The 11,849-nt window shown below is 36.6% G+C and overlaps 1 protein-coding gene and 1 pseudogene across 1 annotated transcript; both read right to left on the bottom strand.

Moving 5' to 3' along the window:
• Positions 1-4,054: 4,054 nt before the first annotated feature.
• LOC110459291 lies at positions 4,055-6,167 on the bottom strand (annotated as a pseudogene).
• Positions 6,168-6,246: 79 nt separating this feature from the next.
• Positions 6,247-7,388, bottom strand: LOC110459290 (nucleolar protein 58-like). Its single transcript, XM_021511473.1, has one exon. It carries the CDS (start codon positions 7,363-7,365, stop codon positions 6,247-6,249), a length of 1,119 nt encoding a protein of 372 aa, XP_021367148.1. The 5' UTR covers positions 7,366-7,388.
• Between the last annotated feature and the right edge of the window lie 4,461 nt (positions 7,389-11,849).

Genomic DNA, 11,849 nt, shown 5'->3' with positions numbered 1-11,849 from the left:
TTTGTTCAACAAGAACCTGTTTGCAGTTGAAAGTTTCTTCCATAAAGCTGAGAAAGTTTTTTTGCTGTTTTTGCAAATCAATATTGAAGTCTCCCATTATCATGATATTCTGATTCGGATCAATATGAGGCAGTAAATTTGTTTGGAGAAATGTTGAGTAGACAGGAAAAGAACATGAAGGTTTTTTATAGATAACTACAAACTGTAGAACTGTAGAGCATGTATTCACCACTAAAATAGAGAATTCTACATTTTCAGATGAAAATGGTAAAAACTTTAGTACCTGTAAGTTGTTTTTTGCATATATAACAAGTCCATGATGTGGTCTTGTACCTGAACAGTGAGAATCATTTCTATAAATTTGAAACTCATTCAAAGCAATGGCATCATCAGTATCTCTATTGCAAAATCTGGATTCTGCAATACCAATGATGTCTGCAGCATGGACATTTGGATCAGATTTAATGTCTTTAAAATGCTTATGCAGAGATCGAGCATTGTTGAACAGACATTTTGAATCTGCATTAATGACATACAATGGTGTGAAACAGAGTTTTAATTCATGCTGTCTAAGTCTTTGCATTTCTGTGTCAACGTTTTCATCTTTGGCCAAGCTCAACTCATTGAAATCAAGGATATACAGTTGATCTAGGGATTTTACTCTGGACAGAGCGACATAGTGGATGTGTGGTATTTTTCGTGTTTTAGTTTGATTCAAACTGACCACAACACTGGCAAGGGTGGCACCCTGAGCTTTGTGCACAGTTTTTGCTGCTGATGGTTGAAGTGGAAATTGAACTCTTTCATATGTTTTCCTGTTGTACACAAAAGTTCGCTTCGTTTCAAAAATTGATGTCCAGGTGGTGTTAATACCCAAGGTGTAGAGGTGTTTGTACTGATTTCTCCTGTATGTTCCAACTTTCGGGTCATCAAAAAGGACCCATACTATTGCAGGTCTTGTATTTGAATTTTTGTATTCAATGTTTTTCACTACACATGTTGCTCCATTCGTCAACCCATCATTCACATCAAGATTCACTGATATGTCATATATCATGTCAACAGCTAATGTGAGGCTTGTTTTTAGCTGGCCAGTAGTAGACTGTTTATCAGGCAAGGCTTGTATCAACTTTTTCTTAACATCTGCTGAGAGTTTTGTTTGCGAGAGGATGTCTGTGTCAGCCTTGACATGTACTTTGTTTGTTGCAAGGTTTTCTATGAGGTTTGAGTTGAAGCTATCAACAAATTTATTTTCTATAAATAAATGAGGGGTAGATTTTGGGTACTTTGCATGGCTTTGTTCTACTTTACGTTCTGATAGTGTCTTTAGGTCTTGGGTGGACAATTCACCATGGCGAAGCCTGTTGAGAAGTTCTGTGAACTGAATATCTCCTTTTTGTCGCATGATTTCAGTGAGTTCAAACATTTCGAAATGTTTTTTCCAGAGATTGGTTGCTAAGCCTTGACCTGGGTTTGATAAGTCTTTGAAAATCCAGGAGTCAGCAACAGGTTGAAGCTGATACAAGTCACCAACAGTAATCACACTGATTCCACCAAAATCTGTCTTTCTTCCTGTCAATTGCTGTAGCCTTTCATTGATAAATGTTAACAGTTTATTGCCAACCATGGAAACCTCATCTATGATTACTACTGACAAATTTCTGTACTTAGTCCTAAAAGAGTTTAGCTCGTCTGCATGCATATGTTGCTGTGTTTGATACATTTTTTTGTGAAAAGCAGAAGCAATTGTTGTGCCATTGATGTTGTATGCAGCTTTGCCGGTGTATGCACATAACATAATTCGGGCGTCCTCTGGGTTTTCTCCTTCTTCAGAGCACAACAACCTATGTAATGTTTGATATACTGCATCAATTACTACTGATTTTCCTGTACCTGCTCCACCAGTCAAAAAGGCAAACATTGGTTCTTTATCTCTTAACCAATTTGTGACATGATTATGGAACTCTCTTTGTTTACAATTCAGAGATTGTAGGAGTGTATGGTATTGGTCATCAGGCATGCGAACTGCGCTAGCTTCTAAATCTGCTGGTTTTGAACATAGACCAATATCTGGTCCAATGTCATATTCCTTATGTTGAATAGTGTCAGGGTCAAAATGGATGAATTCTTCAGATGGCACAGCACCTTCTTCAGCATCGTCAGCCTCAACATGCTCCGTGTTAGGAGCAACTTTATCATAATCACATGTGTCTTCCTCAGCTTGCTGTCTTGCTTGTTCCAATTCCTCCACAAAGTGTTCATATACTTTTTGTTTATCTTGGATTGTGTCAGCATTTGTTTTGTAGTGTTCTTCATAAGACTCACAATTGCTAATAATGTCTCTCTGTTCATTCCTCCATGGCAAATACAGAAGAAGGTCTTCTCTGTAATAGACTCTTTTCAGAGTTGGTTTTTCGGCTGAAGCCGACAAATCTGATTACTCTGAAATTTGTACGTTTCCTGATTTTGATGCCATTTTTAAATGTCACTAAAACATCGTCTTTTGTGAATATTTCTGTCTCAGAAATGTCATCTTTCTCGACATCATTCCCAAATTGTGCTTCTAATTCATCTTCATTTTTTTCTTCATCATTTTTATCAGACTTTTCCATTTCCTTTGGAAATGTAACCACTAGCTGGGAGATATAATCAGCCAAGCACCACTGTTCCAGCTGTTTTGGTCGTTTTGAATACCTTTCAATCATACTTTTTGCATGGATGTCTGTGGATTTATCTGGCAAATCGTTAATCTCATTTTCTGTCTTCAGGAGAAAGACTCTTTCATCAGATGTTGATGTGTTAATAAAAACCACATCTCTGGAAGCTTGAGTCAAAGGCATCTGGAGTATAAGATAGCTTGCTTCTTGAGCGCTAACTTCAACAAAATTAAGGAATTTGTTACCAATATGTCTCACTTGGTGCTTCAAGTCCATATTTCCTTCTTCTGCTTCTTGTGATGCCTTTTCTAGCAAAGCGCTTATGCCTCTCTGTGATTTGCTTATATATAAGACAATGTAAGATGCACAAGCATATGGGTCCAGTATGAACTGGATGTCCAAGTTAGCACTCCATGCCTTGAGAATGGCAGCATTATAATAGTTTACTCTCATTTCTGATGGATGTCTTTTCAGGAAAATTTTTAGACTTTTTAACGAAGCTTTGATACATTTAATGTACTCGTCAAGCGACGTCTCTGCAACGTCATTGAGGAAACTTTCAAAGTCCAAATTACAACCATCTTTGTAGTCATTCATCTTTTGTTGAAGTTCATTATACTTTTTTTTTGTATTTGTCAACATCTGTTTCCAGAGGTTCAAGCAGCATAGTTCTTGGTAATGGAGGAAGAGGAAAACCAAATCTACAAATTGATTTGCCACCTTTTTTGCATGTTTTTGAATGCTTGTGTACTTGAAGGTCAACACGGGCTTGAAGTTCAGGATAATTTGTTTGTAATGAACAGGTGACGTATTTGTCTACATAATCCACTATTGACTTTTCATCATCATCTGGATACTTTGGTGCGTCATTTGTCCATAGAAGCATATGTATGTGTGGTGAACCTCTGTTTTGGAACTCGACTCTTCTGAAAAGATCAGTTACTTTTCCAATAGGGTTATGACTGCTTTTTATGACAGTACTGATGAACTCTTGTACTCGGTTGTCAAAGTATCTAGCACATGTCACTGGATCCTTATTCACCAGGTTTGATTTGGCATTCCAGTCCAACGATACAATATCATCATCTGATAGAAGAGTTCCATTAAGTCTTGCCAAGGTTTTTAGCAGATCTGGCCATCTTGTATCGGCAGAAGACAATGACATGAACCATGTTGGCAAACCGAGCTGTCTGATCATTGCAAATGCATCTTTTTTCTTAGATGACAAGTATGCAGGTGAATTCCTGAGTGTCCTGTAAATGTAGTAGCCTTCATTAAGTCTGACAATGTTATTTGCAGATGATTCATTTCGCACTTGCCCTGCAGTTATCTCTTTACCATTCGTTTTGCACCGTCTAACGGCTAGATTGACTTTATCACTGACCTGTTTGATCTGGATCTTTTTCAGTTTAAAAAATATGTTTGGGACTGATTGAGCAGCTCTTCTGTCGACACATCTTAGTTCCCATTTGGCAATGTCACTATAATATACCTTTTTTTTCTCGGTCTTCATTTTCCATTCTTTTCTGTCCACAAAATATTGTCGGGAAACAGAGGTACTCTGCATCTTTGTCTTCATACAGACTAATTGGTTTCTGGTTTTCACCAGGAGCAAAAACATATATCTTGTTTGTGTCAATATCTGCCTCATCAACTAAAGTATCTGTATTCCCTTGACCTGCCTCTTCTGAAGAAAGTTCACAAAAGTTATCAGAGGCATCTTCTGAGTCTCTATCATCTCTTGAGCTGGAGCTTCCAGTCAACTCCGAGATTATTTCATCGTCAGTATTTGTGATTCTCTCTTCCCAAGAGTGATCAATCTGTATATTTGCATTTTTGTATAACTGGCTATTTTTCATGAGCCAGTGCAATGCTTTAATCACAATTTCAGGGCGGATATTTTCTGAAAAACATGAACTCTTGTGAGATAACCGCTTTTTCAACTTCACTGCAACGGTAACATGCTCATCGATTTGTCTTGGAAGTGCATTTATTGTTGGCTGTATGTCAACAGGAACATTAACAATATTTCCTTTTGCTGATAACTGACCACCTCTTGGAAGCTCACGTATCTGCATAAACGGTATACGTTGCGATATCAACCTTTCTTCAAGAGGTTGCAGATTGAGAATTTCTGGTTTTTCAGGCCATGACATACCATTTTTAACCGAGAGTTTAGGTGTTTTGTTTTCTCTTAATGACGCAAGACAGGTCGAACAAATCCATTCTTTATCTTCAACAGATTTCAAACCGGTACAGATGTTTTTGCTTTGCAAAGGTATCCTGGTTTGCTCAAGATGAACAACACTTTTGCGAAACCATGTTTGATGACAACATGTGCAAACATAAATTGGGCCATTTGCAACTTTCATACGAAATTTTAGTATGCACTCATCTATTGTACCACCCATGTGTCTCTTTTTACTAAGTGCACTTTCATGTTTTAGTAATTCAACAGCCTTTCTTTTTGTTGCTTTTGACATTCTATTTCTACACCTTTCTGTTTGTCGAAAGAGAATCCTGTTTTCTTGCTTTTTCACTCTTTCTTTTTCCAACTGCAATGGATTTTTTCTGGAAAGTCTTTTCCTTTTTATCTCTAAATCACAATAGGCCTTGTTTTGTCGTGCTTTGTTCTTGCTTTAAAGTGAGCTTTCTCTTTCCTTAAGGATAGTTGCTAATCGTTTCCTTGATTTCTGTTTTTCTTCGATTTCCCATTGTTTGAACTCTTGACTTTGTCTGGCCTTTTTCTTGCAATTTAATGTACTTTGTCTTTCTTTTTCTTTAGTTTCCCATTCCTGTCGCTTTTTCTGTTTTGCTTTGAGTTCATGTTCCTTGAACTCCTGACATTGTCTAGCCTTTTTCTTGGAATAAAATGAGCGTTGTCTTTCTTTTTCTTTAGTCTCCAATTCTTGTCGCTTTTTCTGTTTTGCTTTGAGTTCATGTTCCTTAAACTCCTGACATTGTCTGGCCTTTTTCTTGCAATTAAATGTGCGTTGTCTTTCTTTTTCTTTAGTCTCCAATTCTTGTCGCTTTTTCTGTTTTGCTTTGAGTTCATGTTCCTTGAACTCCTGACATTGTCTAGACTTTTTCTTGGAATAAAATGAGCGTTGTCTTTCTTTTTCTTTAGTCTCCAATTCTTGTCTTTTTTCTGTTTTGCTTTGAGTTCATGTTCCTTAAACTCCTGACATTGTCTGGCCTTTTTCTTGCAATTAAATGTGCGTTGTCTTTCTTTTTCTTTAGTCTCCAATTATTGTCGCTTTTTCTGTTTTGCTTTGAGTTCATGTTCATTAAACTCCTGACGTTGTCTGGCCTTTTTCTTGCAATTAAATGTGCGTTGTCTTTCTTTTTCTTTAGTCTCCAATTCTTGTCGCTTTTTCTGTTTTGCTTTGAGTTCATGTTCCTTGAACTCCTGACATTGTCTAGCCTTTTTCTTGGAATAAAATGAGCGTTGTCTTTCTTTTTCTTTAGTCTCCAATTCTTGTCGGTTGTTCTTTTTTGCTTTAAGTTCATGTTCCTTAAACTCCTGACATTGTCTGGCCTTTTTCTTGCAATTAAATGTGCGTTGTCTTTCTTTTTCTTTAGTCTCCAATTATTGTCGCTTTTTCTGTTTTGCTTTGAGTTCATGTTCATTAAACTCCTGACGTTGTCTGGCCTTTTTCTTGCAATTAAATGTGCGTTGTCTTTCTTTTTCTTTAGTCTCCAATTCTTGTCGCTTTTTCTGTTTTGCTTTGAGTTCATGTTCCTTAAACTCCTGACGTTGTCTGGCCTTTTTCTTGCAATTAAATGTGCGTTGTCTTTCTTGTTCTTTAGTCTCCACTAGTTCTCTCTTGTTCTGTTTTACTTTGAGTTCATGTTTCTGAAACTCCTTGCTTTGTCTGGCTTTGGTCATGCTTTTAATAGTTCTCCCTCTATCCTTTTGTTTATAATCTTTGTTTTGCCTGGCTTTCTGCTTGCTTTTTATTGAACAGCAACTTTGTTTTTTTGTAAATGTTGAGCTTTGCCTTCTTTTTTGCATATATTCCTTCATATACTCTTTTCTGTTTGCAGAGGATGGTTCAAATATTTTCAAATTTGCCTTTTCCGCCTGATAGTCAAAGTATTTGTCTAGCAATGACTTCCGCACATCAGTCAGTTTGTTGATAGTGACTGGTTGAATTTCAAACTGACAGTGACTGTTCATTGAAATGTTTGCACTGCGATAAAACGAAAACATGAAATTTACCAAATGTTCTATGTTGTGAAAGGTAACTTCCATAGCTCTACCATCAACACATGAAAAACCATCAGGGCCATGTGAGTGAGAATCAAACATTGAAAAATTTCTGTTGCCATCCAGATACACTGCTGAACAAATCCCACCAACAATTATTAGACCTTGATTGTAGTTGGAAAACAAATTCTCAATACCTTCCTGTAGGTTCAATGTGTCTTGAGATTGATTCCAATTGGAATGTGTAACACAGCCGTATATCTGATCATGGTAATGAACTTCATAGTTCTTTTCTGACAAAAACACACTTGAAGGAAGTTCTTTAAACTGAAGCATCTTGAAAACAAATTTGTTTGTAGATTTTAACTCTGCCATCCTTATCCTGAATAACTCATCACCTGCTAGCAGAATATCATCAATGTGTTGTAGTTTTGATGCCTGGTATTGTGCAGTCTTTAAGGAAACCAGTGATAATAAACTAATGCAAGTGCATTGCATCCCTCTTGAAACTGCTGGAAATATTTCACTGGCCTGGTGATCTGAGCCGAAGTTCAAAGAGATATATGATTGATGGTTATAGCTATTGGTGACTGAAGATTCCACCCGAGAAGTATTGGGGTGTAAAGGTACTTCAGACAAACTTCTTGCATGAAAAAGCTGTTCTGATGTCAGCAAATTACTGGTCTTTGAGTGCAAGGTTTTAGAGCATGAAGACACTTCAGTGAATGTAACAGTTTTCATGCCCAAAGGCAATTCAAGTACAGTGTTTGTACAAGAAGGCAATTCTATGACATCATTGCTGTCCAAAGGCAGTTCACTTACATTATTAGCGCCTGAAGACAGTTTAGTTTCATCATAAGCGCTCAAAGGCAGTTTTGTTACATCAGTGGCGCCCAAAGGCAGTGTTATTATTTCAGTGGCACCCGAAGGCAGTTTTGTTACATCAGTGGCGCCCGAAGGCAGTTTTGTTACATCAGTGGCGCCCGAAGGCAAATTAGGTACCCTTTTTAAGGAGGCGGTATCCCCCCGTCTCATAATACCATTTTTTACGTGGCCAGTATCCACGAGTCTAACAGGTCTGTCGCTTGACACACAGTCACTCGTAATGTCATCAATGCTACTATTTTTTACGTGGCCAGTATCCACGAGTCGACTTTTGTTGTTCTTCTTGGTAAAGGCATTCTTCCAGTTCTTCCTCCGAGGCATCTCTCTGAAGAACAAAATCAAATTGTTTTTGTTAATATAAATAATATATTTTGCTTAATCGTTAAGAAAAACAAGAAAGAAACAACAGCAATAACTAGAAGTGCAACCAATGAAAATTAATGAAGCTTTTTAATGTGATGATTGTAGCTGGAAAAGTGAGACAATTCAGTTTACACTAGAACAGATGCCAGGATGGCATGATAAGGCTTATACCTCTCACCCATCTTCAAACCCAACTGCCAGTACTTGTTTAAGGAGGCGTTAATCCCATTATAACAAGACAATTCGATGAATTACAGTCCGCCACTGAATGTAAAATCATATGCAAAGAATAAACAGATGATCAAAACGTAATAAACTAGTAGTGTAGGAGATTGAGCCTGGACATTTTTTTTCTCTGATACTGGTCAAAGGTCACCCCTACACGCCATGATGAACCTGTACTCCAAGTATAAACTTGCAGTGACCAATAATGTAGGAGATAACCCACGGATAAACTGTTTCTTTGATACAGGAAAGGTCAAAATGTAGGTCGAGTGTTTACTTTTGATACTTGGCCGAGGTGAGCCTATACACCAAGTATGAAGTTCCAGTTACTAGTAGTGTAAGAAATAGAGTCCAGACAAACTTTTTTTTTGATGTAGGTCAAAGGTCAAAATGTATGTCAGATTCACCTACTTTTGATATGTGACATACCACCGCACCAAGGTGAACCCATACCCCAAGTGAGAAGTTCCAGTGACAAATGTAGGAGCCCTGACAAGAATGCAAAACTATAGTTCCCCCCAGTTCCTGTTAGGTGACTAATAAGCACATAAATAGAATACATGCAGGCCGTGAAATTAAGCGAATCAAAAAAGTATAAACCTTCAGTATGTGCCGACTTCTGTACATCAATCAAGTATCTAATTGTTTCGTGGAAAATTGTAGGAATTGTTATGGACAATGTTTTATGTTCAGACATAAGAAAAGGGCCATAAGCACACCACTGCCATTTAATCATGTCTATCAAAAACATTAGCTATGTGGATAACTTCCTTTTTGCTGGATTTATCAGAGAAGTTTCCAAAAAAGAGGGTGTACAAGAGATGCTAGACTGACCTCGACCCCTACCACGGAAAAAGCTTTATTTGCTTCATTAAAGATCGATCTTTTCTCTTCTTTTAAATTAAATTAAATGATATGTGTTGACAAATTTTACTGTACTTTTGTTCATCTAAACAGTCACAAATTGAACATGTATAACTAGGGACAAAGAAGACACCACAAATGACAAAATGGAAATACCAACAGAGTAATGTCTTTGGAATGGTGATGACACTGTCTCAATCGAGGATTGCCGTCTGTCGGCCATATCCTTGTTCCAATCAGTCCCAAAATTGACTAGGGACAACTAGAACCCAAGGGGAAAGGGTCTCCCTGAACTTCTCAAGAAATAGCAGTAACAAGAATAATGTAAGGACAGATCATGGATGTTTCAGAATCCGACATACTTTGTTTGACACCCACCAGGCGCGTAGCTGGGCTGTTTCCGATGTGCATGCAGAAAGTCGAACTAGCGCCAAAGGCTCAAAGCTATTGTAGAGGGCACGGGGATTTTCTTACATTGAAATAATCTCCGGACAAAAAAATCAAATACTGAAATGAACAAAGAGCAACTTTTGAAAAAATTGTCGAATCAAATTCTTTGAAGGGAGACATAACTTCATATCATGATTATAATGTATACAAAGTTTCAAAGAGATCCGTTGAAAAATGTAGGAGGAGATTACCGGACAAAAATAAAATAAAATAAACAAAGGGCAATAACTTTTGGAAAAATTGTTGAATCAGAACTCGTTTTAAAGAAAAACAACAACATATCATGATTATTTAGCTTACTAAATTTATAAGAAATCCGTCAAAACATAAAAATTTACATTTTTTTTTGTATTAACATGAAGCGTCATTTATTTTTCAAATATAACTGACAGTAAATTCAACAAAACAAGCAAGTTTCACATAGTTTATTACCTGATTTCATATTCGCTGCCATCACCTATTTTCGATAGCTAACTTTTCATTATGTTTGGTGGCCGGTAGGTATCAGAAAATATCCATAAAGTGTGTTTAATTGCGCAGAAACACCTTTGATATGGTTAAAATTTTAGAAAACAGTAATAAAATACGTAAAATGTATTTCAACTACTTGAATATAAGCAAAACAGAAAATTGTCTTGATATTGAGAGGAGGGATAGTGCAGTAGTGAACTGGGGGATTATCTTGTATATTATGCATTGAATTAAAGTCAGAAAATCAAATCATTTAACTCAAAATACTATCAGAATATTTGAACACATGTATCAGAAGTTATCATAATAAAAGTATATATATGGGTATATAACAATGCATGGATAAAAACTGAACCCTTTTCCTTCTCAAAGAGGCAGTTTTCATTTAAAGGTCAACTCTGCATTAAAAGCTCATTGCTCAAGTGATTGTTGTATCTGTACCCGTGTCTATAGTATTAAATGTTTTTTCAGTGCTTTAGTCTTTATTACTAGTTACCTGCTTTATTTATCTATTATTTATTTACCTACCTATTTAGCTTAACTTTTGCTTTGTATGGCACTTTTAAATACCAATAACTGGCAGCATAGTTTCAAGCCCCTCTCTTCTAATCATCATTATAGCTCAATATCATTTACTTACAAGACTTGTCGTCCTATTTTAATTTACACTATATTAGTGTATATTATGTCAATTTTTACTCTTTTGCATGTATGTCCATTACACTTGAAGTGTTTTAACCCTCCTACTCGATGTTTCTATGTTTGATATATGCGACGTTAAATAAAGTTTCTTGTATCTTGTTGTAAAGCCATTTTGGTCTCTGTGGAGTTAATATAGATTAAGTATGCTACAAATCTACTGTACGCCTCATGTAAATCTGACGTCAAGTGTCAAAAGTACTGGTGAAATATTTCTTACTAAGGTAACGTCGAAATCGTTATGTTCACTTAATCCTATTTCACTCAAAATTCTGGTTTTTCACAACTAAGTAGGCCTGATGTTACGATTTAGCTGTGCACGGCTAAGCTCGTGCGTGAATCCGGCCGGAGTTGCCATTTGATGAATGAATGCTATTTCACCGTTTTAAAACCAGCAATGAATGTGTTTTCCAGGTGCAATAATGTAAAAGACTCCTTAAGTTAAACCGATACACAAAACACAAAAAATTACCTACTAAACACTTTGAAAACACCACCTGAATGTTATTGTGGGCAAGCTTTTTTCAGTGCGTGTCTTACATCTGTTACAGATCCCATAATGCATCACGTCCGAGAACAACTTCCGGTTTCGTGATGGCAAGTTCAGATCCCGTCGTCTACATTTTTTTATTTTATTTTTACAAAATAACTTAAATACAAATGATAATGTACCTGATAAAAAATACTGATTTAATGATTCCCTAATGTCATTAAGACTACCCAATAATCTTGATGAGACCAAAAACAGTGAAAAGAATTATTTTTATTTATCAAAATTTGCCCCACCCATCAGCCCAGGGGGTTCAGTCAGGACTTGTATGTGCATACCATCAAACTGCTACCGAATACTGATAATGCTAACCTAAATTGAATTACTTCCAATGGAAATTAAACAAATGTTGGTCCAAAATGTGATTTCCCTATATAAACTATAGTAAAGTTTACCCCCTCCCCAGGGGGAAACGTGAGACCCCAGGGTCAAGAAATTCACAATTTTGGTAAAGCACCTTAAGACCCTTCCATCT

The sequence above is a fragment of the Mizuhopecten yessoensis genome, unplaced genomic scaffold, assembly GCF_002113885.1.
Source record: "Mizuhopecten yessoensis strain PY_sf001 unplaced genomic scaffold, ASM211388v2 scaffold10007, whole genome shotgun sequence".
Lineage (NCBI taxonomy): Eukaryota > Metazoa > Mollusca > Bivalvia > Pectinida > Pectinidae > Mizuhopecten > Mizuhopecten yessoensis.
The sequence above is the reverse complement of the archived record's forward strand: the minus strand, read 5'-3'. Positions and strand labels throughout refer to the sequence as shown.

Excerpts from the sequence above, each read along its gene's own strand:
- LOC110459290 (XM_021511473.1), bottom strand. The coding sequence starts at position 7,365 with ATGCAATGCACTTGCATTAGTTTATTATCACTGGTTTCCTTAAAGACT.